Raw genomic sequence first — 14,268 nt, forward strand, 5'->3', positions numbered from 1 at the left:
CCTACGATATCATCATTGTTTATAAAAAAAAAAAACGTGGAGGAAGAAAAACTTGTTAATTAAATTTTTTTTTTTTTTTGCGGAAAAATTTCAATTAAATATTCAAGGCTGCGTTTAAATTAGTCTAATTTTTTTTTTTTTTTTCGTTTAAATCTCACAAAAAAATTTTTATTTACCGCCATTTTGAATTTTTTTGCTGTTGTTGTTGTTGTTAATTGAATCGCACTTAATCGCGGTCATTTGGTATAATTTAATTAACTTTTGACCTAATCCACGTTTTTTTCATAATTATAACTTCCGTTTTAAAAAAAAATTTATAAATTTTAATTTTTTTGTTTGAGGCCGTTACGACGCATATTTTTCCTAAAAGTTTGAAATCCGGGGGGAGGGGGGAGTTAAAAAAAGGAAAAAAATTCATCCTTTATCGTACCTGAAATAATAATAATAATAAAATTATTTTGCGTCCGTCTTAAATATTTTTTAATTAATTACAAAACGTTCGATATAAATATTAAAACTTGTTTTTAATAATTTTTTATTAACAAAAAAAACTACCGTGCGAAGGTAGGAGTTGTTGCGGTGGTGGTGGTGGTGGTAGTAGTGGCGGCGTTAGTGGTAGCAGTTGTTAGTTTTCTTAACTTGAATGTTGCTAAATTTAAAAACGTTCAAGGCCTTTAAAATATCACAACCTTGTTATTATTATTATTATTATTATTATTATTGTTGCATATTCAGATCAGCTGTCCAATTTTATATTTTGAAAAAAATATTTTTTTTTTCTTCGGGGGGTTTTTTTTCGTTTTTTTTAAAAAAAAAGCTGAAATTTATTAAAAGCAGATGATGATAATAATAATAATAATAATAATAATAATAATAATAATAAAATAATACAAATTTCATAATAATAATAATTATATAAATAATAATAAAATTAATACAAATGAAAATTTTTCTTATTTTTAACGGAGTCTTTTTATTTTTTTTTTATTTTTTTCTGTTATTCGAGGAAATTCAAACAGGAAAAACAAAAACAATAAAACAAACACAAAATCCGTTTGTTGTTTTCTTTCTTTCTTTCTTTCTTTCTTTTTTTAAACATTTTTTTTTAACTCTTGTACATTTGTTTCAAATCCAATAATCTCGTTCTGATTTCCGGACTTGAATCTTTTTCTAATTCTTGTAAACGAGTTTTTAACGATTCGATAAAACCTTTCATTTCTTCGTTTCTCCCCGTCGTGCTCAATTTATTCCCGAGGGAATAAACAATGTTTAAAGCTTCCTTTCTCAGTCTCGTGTGCTTCGGAACTCCTGCAACATACTCATCCCGTTAGGAAAAACAAAAAATCTGGGGGAATACCTAAAAAACGAATCTGGGAATACCTAAAGAGTAGTGAAGCGCTTTCGTCGTTTTCTGCAATATGAACGGCAGCGTGTCTTTTTCCTCTTTCGACATGACGTAATCATCGTTGAAATAATGAAGTTTGTCTATGTAGGAACGAAACGCTGACAAAATGGCGACTTGAACGTCTCTCGGACTGTTTTCTAATGCCACGTAACATTCGTTTAAAAGTACTTCTTGATACTTGAGTTGAGTTTCTTTGTTTTTCGGCCACGATTTACCGAGTGTTTCGTAAATTATTTCGATCGTTTTAAATTTATCGTTTCTTAATTTTGTCAAATCTTCCGTCGTTTCTCCCTCTTCCATTTTTTCGTTGAGCTGAAAATTAAAAAAAAAAAAAAAATTTCAATTCCCTCCCTCTCTCTTTCTCTCTCTTTCTCTCTCTCTTCCTCTCTCTTTCTCTCTCTCTCTTCCTCTCTCTTTCTCTCTCTTCCTCTCTCTTTCTCTCTCTTTCTCTCTCTTTCTCTCTCTTCCTCTCTCTTTCTCTCTCTTCCTCTCTCTTTCTCTCTCTCCCTACCTCTCCCTTTCTTTTCTTACCTGATTCAAAAGTGCGTGAATTATATCGTAAACCCTTTGAAAATAATCAATGTTGTCGAAAGCTTCCAAAACTTCTCCCAGTGCTTCCAGACCGTGTCTTTTATACGTCGGCTCACTTTTTCCACACTCCCGAAGAATGGCTTCGACTATTGCCTGACATTTTTCCGGTTTTCTTTTGAGTGATTCGCAAGAACGAGACGACAATTTCGCGAGTCCCTTGAGCAAATCTTCTTTTCCGGGAAACGTTTTTCCTTGGAGAGACGACAATGACAAATCGATGAGTTTGTCTCTGTGTTTGTCTTCTATCAAGTGACCCACTTTTATCGCGATCGTCGATATGCATCGGCCGCTCTTTTGATAAAAGAAAACAAAATTTTTTAATTATAATTTTCCCATCGTTCCCAAAACAAAAAAATTTCAATTTATTATTCATTCACCTGAGATTTCATCATCCAACTTGGAGAATTTAACGTCGTTTCTAAAATTGAATTTATTTCGTTCATGTGTTGTTTGATTCCAGCTTCGGATCCAGGAGTGACGTCGTTCCAAATATCTTCCCACATTGTAACGTTGCTGTTATCCTCTATTTAAACAAAAAAAAAAAATAATTTTTTCCCAAATTGTATTGGCTCCCAGACAATAATTTCAATCACTCACCTCCTTCAACTTTTTTCGCATGCATGGCAAAAAATATCAAGGGGATAACGATGGGATATTGTTCCTTGAGCAATTCTCCGTTGTACTGAGCTATGGCCTGGAGAGAACAACCGATGGCAGTCCTCGTGTTTGCATCCTCCTTTTCGAAATACCAATTCGAGAGTTTCGTGAGAAGTTTTTCGACCGTCGAATCTTTTGCCGTGTGTAAGATTTGTCCAATGGCCGAAGCATAAGTTTTCCGAACTGTTGCGTTTCTGTCCAGCAGACCGTTAACGAGTCCGGAAAGCAATTTTCCTTAATGAAAAAAAAAAAAAAAAAAATATCAAATAAACGATGGAAAATCACATTTAAAAAAATATCGAAAAAAAAAAAAAAATACCCGTGTAATTTTCCATCGATTTTCCCAAATGATGTGCAAGTAATATGATTATGTGTCCGCAAGCTATTCGTGATCCGAAACTTACACTTTTCATTATTTCAATTATTTTAGGTACGAGAGCATCCAACATTTCCACTTCGACGTATTGAACGCACTAAAACGACAAATCAAAAAAATTTTCACGATCATTCGTTCAATTTCATCATCGAAACAAAAATTAAAAACAAAAAAAACAATTTTTTTTACTTTAGTGACGGTTTGCGTCGTGTAATGAGATTTTGTTATATTTGCACGAACTACATCGATGACTTCTTGACTTTGAGCTTGAGCGCCATATTGAGCCGACAAATACGAAAGTTTTACAGATTCTAATTCTCCTGCTGCTTCTAATAGAGACGGTATAAGAGTCGTTAAATTAGGTTTCAGGCTTGAACCGGCTGATGTGACCAATTGGGAAATTGTATGCAAACTAAATCATCATCATTATTTTATATTAAAATGAATACGTGAAAATCATTTCAAGTTTTTTAAAAAAAAAATTACCATAAATTTTTCACTTCGGCGACGGGATTTGTTACTTCGGAAAGAAAAATCGAAAGACAAATATTTAACATTTCTTGATTTATTTTTCCAGCTTCTTTATCGCATGTTCTCAGGCAGAGATTGGCCAACGTTTTTCCCGTTGTTTGAGCTGCTAATCTTGTGCCTTCGTGTACGTCGTCCATAACGCGAAAAAGTGATTTCCATAATTGAGGTAGCTTAGGTTTGGCATCCTTAAAAAAAATACCGACATCGTTATAGATTTAAATGGAATATTTAAATAAAAATATAATGTACTCACCAACAAACTGCGATTTCCACGAAAAAAATCCGCGAGAGCTTGACAACAAGAAATTCTTACGCGCCATAAATTCGACGTGAGATTAAATAACAAATCGTCTAATATTTCGTTGAAATACTTGTCGAGTGTCTTCGGTGTGTCTTTAACTATCGAATACCAAATATTAGACATGGACTGTTGAATTCTAGGAGTCGGATCGAACTGATACCTGTACAAACGAGGAACTATTTTGGGTAGGTATTCATTTAACTGATCGTTGGCTTGTGCGGCAATGGTTTGAAATCCAAAAGCGGCTCCCTTTAAAAAAAAAAAAAAATTTTCTTAAATGCCAAAAACTTTTTTACTTGTTTGCAATCAAATAATCAACACGTACTTTTTTAGAATTCCAAACTGCGTTGTGATTGGCTAAATGCATAAATTTATAAATGAGGTCCGGTTGATTGAGATCCGATGCCAAACTGCAAAGTTCCTTATAAGTCGATAAATTTCCTCCGCTGGGCGAAATTCCCAATTGACCCTCTTCGAATAATTTTGTATTTCCGGTAACTTGTTGAACGGATCTCTTTCCCGCCAGTAATTGATCTAAAAGTCCCGCCACTAAATTTTTCTTACTTTCCTCATCCGAATTTTCATATACCAAAGCCAATCCTTTCGATGACATATCTTGTACGAGTTCTAAAAAGAATACAATAAGTCTGTCAATCATTTATCCGACATAAATAAAAAAAAAAAAAACAATTAAAATTACCATTGTTATCCGATAAAAGTTCCATAAAGACATACTGCATGCTCGAAAGATTTTCCACAACCAAAGGAACGTGAGACATTCGTTTGATGATGGATAAGAAAAACACGCAAATGGCTTGACGAGTGTTCGGATGAGGCAACGGCGTTAATTCGACCAACTTATCCATGAGCCATTTGAGCAAATTTAAATTTTCTTCCAACATGGGAGGACGATGAAAATTATTTTTGTCATCTTTCCACGAATCGAATTTTTCTGCCGAAGAAACACCTTCGAGACAGTAAATGAGAGCATCAGCCAATGAGAAATGAAGATCGATGTCTTTAATCTGTAACAGAAAACATTCTTTTAGAAAAAAATTTTTTTTTTTTTTTGAGTATCAATTAAATCGTGAAAATTTAAATTAATAGATATCGAGACCTGTTTGGCGGTCGACAAAAGTTCTTCGACGAGTTCTTTCATGAATGGAAATTTTTCTCCTACGCACAAAAGACCGACAGCTCTTATACCTTTTTCTTTCACTTTAGCCGATAATTTCGGATTGTTAACAACTTGGAATAAATTCATCATGAGTTTTTTTTTAGAAAGACCCTCGTCGGATTCATTTGGCAAAGGTAAAGGTAAGACTTTGGCTATTTGACCGAGAGCCGTGCATGAAGCCGATACAAGCATGGGATAAGTGCTCTCCAAATGTTTTGCTATAAAAAAAAAAAAAAAAAAAAAATGCACTTTGATTGTGATCTCGTGATAATCAAGTTTTAAAGAACAGAGGGAGAGACGACACGCTTTTACCTAATTCGGATATGACCACTCCTAAAAATTCCCAATTTTTTATGACGTCATTGAAATTTTGCCTCTCGTACAAAGACTTTAATATTTTTCTTTCTATGAGATAACCAAGAGATAGTATGGCTCCGTGCTGACTTTCGACCGATTTTGTCTCTAATTTTTCCATCAAATTTTGAACGATTCCACTAAGATCGTTGTCGTTCATTGTGTAAATGCTAATTATACTAAAAAATAATGACCCTGTTTCTCTTATGTCTTCTTTTGTGCTATTTAAAAAATTCTGTAAAATAACGAATGCGCGTAAACACAAACGTACAATCTACCAAATAAGTTTTTATTTCAGTTGATGTTTTTTAATTACGAACAATTGCGCATCGAAACGTTTGCTTACCGTCACCCATTGAATTTTTTCTTGATAACGTGGCGCGAAAGCTTCCGGTGAAGTACCGACGACTTCTAGCAAACAATTTAACGGTATCAAAGATGAAGTTGCAGACAAATACATTTCAACGAGAGACAAATAATTATTGAAAATGGTTGCATCCGATTCATTCGTTTCCCATATGTATTTCCCGATCAATGGTGAATGTTCGCAAGGATGATTTAATAGTTCTTTCGATTTCACTTCGATTCCTGCCGATTTAGCTAAACACAATCTTAAATAAATTAAAATCTAGAACAAATAAAAACCTTTAACTTACGCGAACCAAAATACTTTTTTTTCTGAATAAAAAAAAAAAAAAAAAATTTTAAATTACCTCAGTAAAGGTTGTGTCGTTGAAAGGCAATTCTTGATTTTGAACAGTGACTCTCTGATTGACGTTTTTCATTCTTTCCATGGCTTTCTCGTATACGTATTTTGACATTTCACGAAAATCGGGTAAAACAATGTTTTTCTCTTTCGAACTTTCATTTTCCCCAGAAGAATATATCGATTGATGAGCAACGGTGGACACGTCAGTATTTCTGAAAGGAACAAAAATAAAGTTAAAAAATGTATTTAAAAAAAAAAAAGGGGGGGGGGGATTTTTTCGACGAAAACTTACGAATCCCCTGAAGACAACAACAAGAGGTATCTGCTCGGAACGTGATCAAAATCAAACGCAGCAGCAATATATTTGACAGCAACAAATCTGGCCATTGATTCCGGCGACTGACTTTGAGCCGTCAATAAAGCAAGCATGAAAAATTGTCCGTTCGATTTCGGATCAGCTTTATCCTCTTTCATGAATAATTTAAATGCGTCTATCATTGTCAACATGGAATCTCTGACGGCTCCCCGTATTTCCGTACTTTCCGAAGTTAAATTTTTAAAAAAAGCTTGGAGTTCGATTAAATTTTTGTTTATTATCCGCGGCATCCTTTTGACTATTTGACCAATCACGGTATAACCGACAACTCGAAGTTGTTCGTTTTCCTCTTCGTTCCAAACTAATTTCAATAAACCTGAGTAAAGCATTCCTGCCATTTTTTTTAAATTTTGAATTTCGGATCTGAAAAATAATTTAAAAAAAAAAAAAAATGGATTAAATAATGTATTTATAAATTTGTAATTCATTTAAAAAAAAAATAAATTAATTTTACTTTCTAACAATCGCCAAAGCGAAATTCAAAGCTTGCAACTTTAACTTTGCATTTGTGTTGACGTCGTACAATGAACTAAATATAATTTGAACGCTTCCGGGAAAAAGAACGGCATCTTTTTCGAGTCTCGATAAATAAGGAAGAATTTTCAGACGAATTCTCGTGTTTGCGGGAACGACTCTATTTGCAGGAGGTATTATGTTTCTTTTTTCGGGTGGCACTTCTGGCGAACCCAAATATATGTAAAAAAGTCTACTGGCTACTGCAACGCTAGACCAGTCAACCGAACTACACAAGTAAAAAAAAAATTGTAATATTTGCCATTTTTACCCTCATAAATAAAATTTTAATTTATTAACAACCTTGCGACTTTTTTAAGCTCTGCATCTGCTAAATTTGCTACTGTAAATCTAGTGTCAGCCGCTGCTATTATTAAGTGACAAATAATATCGTTATTTGAAAGTACCCCAGTAGCTAAGAATTTAACTATTCCTAACTTTGTTTGTTCCAAACGCTCCGGTGTCATTGGAGTATCTCCCGATGTAACACGTTTAAAACCACTTTCTGACATGCCTGGCGGTGGTTGAATGTTTGATGGAACACTAGGTGATGATTCCTCATCATTAGAACTTGAATAATAAAAAAATATTTGCTTTTAATACAGCATTAAAAAAAAATAAAATTACTTTAACATTATGAAAAATACATGTTTACATCATTTACCTGATATGAACATAAGGTAACAATAGCATGTCCAACATAAAACTTGAAAAATGTTTCATTAATTCAGGTTTTTCATTCATTTTAAATAAATCTTTTTTTTTCTCAACATCATTTGGAACTTTCACATTTCCTATAATGCTAGTTAGCAATAAAAGAAGGCTGAAAGGAAAATTTTTTCAATTAAAATATTTTACAATTAAATTATTTATTTAATCACGATTAAAACAAAAAAAAATTTTAAAATATTTTAAAAATAAAATAATTACCTGTCTTGGTGAATTTTAGGTTTTCCTTCTGTTGCTAATAATAAAATTGGAGCCAACTCTTCTTGTTTGCTGGGAGGCAATCTTGGAAAACCCAATTTGATGTATAAAATTGAAAAATTCTAAAAAAACAGGGTAATTTATGTTTTAAAGTAAAAAATAAAATCTACTTGTACAGGAAGCAAACATTACTTCAACAATTTTCTAAATAAAATTTTGTCGACATTTAAAAAAAAGAAATAATAAAAAATGGTAGAGTAATGAGAAATACAAAAATGCAATTAATAAGTTAATTTAAGTTATTTAATATAAAATATGATGCAGCAATGCATAACATAAATAATTTTTAAATAATTGAAAATTTTTCTATAGTTCAGTAAATGTGCATGTAAAACAATCGATATTGTAAAACTTAAACTTCGATCTTACATTCCGATATTTGAAATTGGAAAACAATTATTAAATACATATAATACAATTAACATACAATGAAAAAAGATGTCGCTTTGGGATCCCTGTATTGAAGTAATAAAGCCTCAACTGGTAATTGCACAGTTGGTTGCCTTTTAACTCTTTTGTTGATGTGAACGAGAAGTTCCATAACTTTTTTTCTAACTCCTTCATTTGGACTCGATAATTTTAACAGCACCGGTATTAAAAATTTATTTATTGCCGATTCAAGCTGTTCATCTGAATCAGCAGAACCCACTCTTAAAAAAACTCTCTCCAAAAGATCTGTAATGAAATAAAATAAAAAATTTTTTTTTCCAATAATTAAAATACAATAAAATCATTCACGTCGTTAACAAAACGTTAATTCAGTATGAACCAGTTAAAAAAAATATTTTCATTCATAAAAAAAAATTAACTGAAATATTATTTTGTGATATTTAAAATTTTGAAATTTCAAATGCGAATGATAAGCGAATTTTGAACGACAATAGTAAAAATAGTAGTCGTAAATGTAATAATTTCGTTTTAAATATGCCGGACAGGACAAAACTAAACGATTAAAGTTGTAATCATAACTTTGATAATTTTATAATATAATTATTTAATAAAATTAATTATAAATTGAAAATAAAACTTAAATTCATTCACCTAACTCCTCTGTTGATGAAGACATTTTGAATACCATAGATTACATGTTTCAAATGAAATCGACTTGTTGCATTTCATTTTAAAGTGTAAATAATTTGTGTTAAAAATTACTTCCACGACAATTTTAAACAATCGACATGCTTTATTTATTTAATTGAGTCACAATTTCAATAAAACATTTTTACCTCCTTTATTTATACATAAACATTTAAAAATAAAATTTAATACAATATTACATCCATTACAACAATCCTTTTAATAATAATGATATTTCTACAATTTAAATTGATATAACATTTAACTTTAACATATTACACATTAATTTTTTATAAATTTATTAAATATCACGATATTTATTTATTTATTTATTTATTTTTTTAATAAAATAAATAACGTAAGACAAAATTAAAAAGTTAAAAATGTGATTTAATCTCCTTCGTTCCTAAGACCATACAAAAAAAAAAAAAAACTCGAGGAAAATTTAAATCATTTATTATATTAATAAACCGCTTATGTTAATCATATGGGAAAAACAATTATCAAACAATATATATTAAATAATAATTTTACGTTCAAAGGGTGAATAGCATTTTTAGTATTTGATCGCCATTTTGTAACATTTGATAACGTTATTTACACTTATTAATTATTATTATTACATAATTCACGTACGCAATTTTATTTAAACTTTTTTTATTTATTTAATAATTTTCCCAACACCTACTCCACGTCACGAATATACATTTAAGAGAAATAAAAAAAAAAAAATCAATAATTTGTGTCGTTTTAATAATTCTAAAGGGGGGAAACAATTTACTATGAGAATCATATTAAAATAATAATAATATACGAATCGTTTAAAAAAGCACATATCACGTTTTAAATCTAAACTCTTGTCGCGTAAGCGCAACGCCCTTTTATCTGCAATGTGTCTATTTAAAAAAATCGATTTTCCGGAAACCGAATTTCGTTTCGTCGTAAAAATTTTCTATAACGTTTTTATATTATTCGAAAAGAAAAAATAAATAAATAAATAAAATGATTCGAATCCGAACGACATTTTATTAAACGATAAAATAATTAATAAATTAAATAAATAAATTCGATAGCTTTTCTTTTTTTGTAAGAAAAAATTAAATAAAGATTTTTTTTTTTTTAAAACGATTTAAGCGCTCGAATATGAATTTTCCAAGTGTCGTGTGTTGTTTTTAATTCGATATATCGAAATTGAAAAAAAAAAAAAAAAAAAATTCGAGAAAGTCAATACTTGACGGTAACAGAGTGAAGTTGTAAAATTTTTCTTTTATGAAAATCGATTGATTATTAGCGTAATTTAATCAAAAAAAAAAAAAAACCATAATAATAATAATAACAATAATAACGATAATAATAATTTAACAATGTAAGTTTTTATTTTAATTATTACTATTAAATTCATTCATTCATTCATTTATTTATTTATAAGAAAACGAATAATAATAATGATGATAATAATTGGATTTTCGACGACATTTTAATTTTTTTTCTTATTTTTTTTTTATTCCGTATTTATTATATATTATTATTATATATTATTATTATATATTATTATTATTATTATTATTAGTCTTAAGAATTTTGTTATTAATAATTTAATCCGGTTAAATTATTTTATTAAAAAAAAAGAAAAACGAAAAAGTGATTTGAAAATTTTTACGTCGTATCGATTATGTATTATAAAAAATTATTGAATAATAATAATAATAATAATAATAATTTAAATAGACTTATTCACCCTGTTATTTTTTCGAAAAGTGTAATCTAAAAGCGTGGGGGGGGAAGAGAGGCAGGGGAAAAAAAATTTAAATAAAAACTTACTCATTATTGTAGGGCTACCGAAAGTGGACCAGGCGGTCATCCAGGTGCATTACAACCACAGGTTGGACCAGATGGTGAACCAATTGGAGGACCTAGAACACCACAACAGATTGCTGCTCAGAAAAGGTTACAGCAAACTCAAGCCCAAGTCGATGAGGTCCTTAAAAAACAAAAAAAATAAAAAAATTTTTTTTAATGTTAATTTTCTTTTACATTTTTTTTTTTAAAAAAAAATTTTTATTTTTTCACATACAGGTAGTTGATATAATGAAAACAAATGTAGAAAAAGTATTGGAAAGAGATCAGAAACTTTCCGAACTCGATGACAGAGCTGGTGAGTAATTAAAATTATTTAAAATTATTTAAAATGATGATGATGATGATGATGATGAAATTATTTCTTTTTGTTGACAGATGCTTTGCAACAGGGAGCATCACAATTCGAACAACAAGCAGGAAAATTAAAACGAAAATTTTGGTTACAAAATTTGAAAATGATGATCATAATGGGTGTCATCGGTTTGGTTATTTTGGCTATTATCATAGGTGAGATAAATTTTTAATTAAACTCATAATAATAATAATAAACAAAATTGCTTTTACCCCTCTCCCCCTCTCTCCGTTTGTTTTTCTTAAAGCGAATATACCCCCCGTGTTTCATAAATGCTACAAACATTTTGTTATATGAAAAAAAATTTATGTTTATCAATTCATTTCCTGTTTTTTAAATGAAATGAAAGGAAACAAATTCACAAAAATTTATGTTTTCTTATGTTTTCTCACCCCCCATTATTGTTCATTCACGACTTGATTTTCTTCTATTTTAAAAAAATTTTGCATGAAATTTGATTGTTTTTTCTCACTATTTAAATTTTATTAAAATAAAATTTTCTTATCATTTTCCTAACGTATATTATCACGAATAAAATATTTTCCTACACACAATCATCATTTTCATAAATTTTCTTTTCTTTTTGTAAAAAAATTTTCATTTCGTTTATGATTGAATTTTCTTTAAAAAAAAAAAAAAAGGTCATTTCATTGAATATTTTTATTTATCATTTTTTTTTTATCATTTTTTTTATTTTCTTTTAGCTAAACTCGTGTAACTCATGTTTAATTATATAGTCGAATATGAAAAATGTTTTTATGAAGAAAATATATAATAAAAAAAAGGTTAGAAAAAACAAATTAATATATAATTAAATAATAATATCTATGTTAATAATTTGTATATGTGGCTATTTTTTCATACTTTTTTTTTTTTTTTTGTTTAGATTTCAAGCAAGAAATTCATTTGAAAATCATTTTAAATTCATTTAATTAAGTTTCTAACTATCTCTCTCTCTCTCACTCTAACTCAATTTTTAAATATATAAAAATTTTCAAATGAAATCTTGTTCGATATTTTTATAGGATCGATGTGTAATTTTTATTTTTTTTTTTTAGAGCCTATGTATCTCCTCCTTGTAACTAATTTTATTAATAATAACAACATTAATTATTTATTAATATTTTTTAATTAATAAAATGGCGGTTTATTTATTTTTTTTTTTATAAATAATTTACCATCATCGTCAAATTTCATTTTTTACATAAAAAAAAAATTTTTTTTTTTTTGTAATCAAAACAAAATTCTTTTAAAAAATTTAATCGATCGATATTATTATTATTATTATTATTATTATTATAACGTAACGACTCATGATCATTCATTTAACAAAAAGGAAATTTTCTTCATAAAAAAATGCTTTTCTAAAGTAACGCAAACACGTGTGTGTGTGTAAGAAAAATCGCCATTTTGAAAAAAAACATAAACGTAGATTAATAAATGTATCTCAACTTTTAAATAGAAATTAATTATTTTTTTCTTTTCATTTTGTGAGTTTTAATAAATAAATTTATGATTTAATAATACAAAGTTGAGAAACATTTATTATTTTAAGTAAAATGATTGATATAATACAAAAATGCTTTTTCAAACATTCTCTTATTTACTTTCCCTTATATTTTGCCTCTCTTTCTTCTCTCTCTCTCTCTCTCTCTATGTGTACGTGTGCGTGTATTTTTAGATGTTATTAATTACGCTTTTAATAATATTATGTATAAAAATATGTTCATGTATGTATATGCGTAAGAGTTAAACACACATATATATACATAAGAAAAATAATATAATAACATACCATTATGTGTTGTAGATAACGTGTAGATAATACATCTAAAAAATAAAAAATAAAAAATAAAATTAATTTTTGTTTAGGGTTGATTATTTAATTTATTTATAAATTTATATTATAATAATATAATTACGTTGATTTGTTTCAGCCAAATTTATGCCGGATAGTGCACCACCCCAACAACAAATTATATATCAAGCTCCTCCACCACAACAGCAAATGGAAAGACCCAACACGGCGGAATCTCAAAAACCCTCACAGGCCGGTTAAAAAATCTTAATAATAAATTATAATTAAATTTTAATTATTTTAATGCATTTTAAAAGTTATTAATTAATAATTAAAATCTTATATATATATATATAACCCGTAGCAGCTTAAACAATAAATAGTCACATCCTCAAATATTATTTAAAAAGCTAACAAATAATTAATTTTTTTTTCTTTCTTTCTCTCTCTCTCTCTGTTCATAATCATCATCATCATGATGATGATAGTAATGATAATAATAAATAATAATAATAACAATAATAATAATTAATAATTAATAATAAATAAATTTTTTAAATAATGTTATGCATGTAAATGTAAAAGATTAATAATTAATAATAATAATAATGTAAATGGGAGTATAAAAAAAAATTGACAAGCAAAATAAGTTTTTTTTTTTTTTTTTTTTTAAATTTTTTGTTTGTTTGTTTGCTTTAATAAAAAAATTATCAGGTTTTTTTGTTGTTGTTGTTGTATCATGTAGAAGATTTTAGAAAGTAAAAAAAAAAAAATTATTAATTAATGGCTAATAAATAAATGATAATTACTTGTTATATAAAAATTATTTAATTATTATCTATGCAATTTATTCTTGAGTTCAGCTGCTGTGGTCATGTATTATAATAATATGTCTTGATTGATTAATATAATTATTAATAATAATAATATCCATGTTGAGCCTTAATAACATTAAAATTGATTTTTTTTCATTTGTGTCTAAAAAGAATAAAAGTTATTAATTAAAATTATGTTAAAGTTTAATATTAAAATACAAAGTGATGATGATCATGATGATGATCATGATGATGATGATGATGATGATTCATTTTTGTAAAAGTTAATGAATTATTGTTAAAGAGTTAGATTTTTTATATTATTTATGATTAGATATCAAATTAATTTATAATTTTTTTGTTTCATCAAGACATACCTTCACACAATA

General features: G+C 28.1%; 2 protein-coding genes across 2 annotated transcripts; one reads left to right on the forward strand and one right to left on the reverse strand.

Moving 5' to 3' along the window:
* Positions 1-1,105: 1,105 nt before the first annotated feature.
* Positions 1,106-9,043, reverse strand: Phum_PHUM576420 (uncharacterized protein; the record flags this gene model as incomplete). The annotated part of the gene is given in 23 exon segments (XM_002432153.1): positions 1,106-1,308; positions 1,381-1,717; positions 1,937-2,287; positions 2,374-2,519; positions 2,594-2,887; positions 2,973-3,126; positions 3,219-3,441; positions 3,516-3,745; positions 3,760-4,110; positions 4,187-4,488; positions 4,562-4,753; positions 4,772-4,886; positions 4,979-5,256; positions 5,351-5,627; positions 5,739-6,020; positions 6,106-6,313; positions 6,394-6,840; positions 6,932-7,219; positions 7,294-7,560; positions 7,655-7,813; positions 7,921-8,039; positions 8,405-8,652; positions 9,019-9,043. The coding sequence occupies 23 exon segments, from the start codon at positions 9,041-9,043 to the stop codon at positions 1,106-1,108; spliced, it is 5,496 nt and encodes a 1,831-aa protein (XP_002432198.1).
* A 1,154-nt stretch (positions 9,044-10,197) lies between these two features.
* Positions 10,198-12,202, forward strand: Phum_PHUM576430 (synaptobrevin, putative; the record flags this gene model as incomplete). The annotated part of the gene is made up of 5 exons (XM_002432154.1): positions 10,198-10,217; positions 10,888-11,032; positions 11,131-11,209; positions 11,290-11,421; positions 12,153-12,202. The coding sequence occupies 5 exons, from the start codon at positions 10,198-10,200 to the stop codon at positions 12,200-12,202; spliced, it is 426 nt and encodes a 141-aa protein (XP_002432199.1).
* Positions 12,203-14,268: the final 2,066 nt, after the last annotated feature.

Source organism: Pediculus humanus, genomic scaffold (genome assembly GCF_000006295.1).
Source record: "Pediculus humanus corporis 1103172108306 genomic scaffold, whole genome shotgun sequence".
Taxonomy (NCBI): Eukaryota; Metazoa; Arthropoda; class Insecta; order Psocodea; family Pediculidae; genus Pediculus; species Pediculus humanus.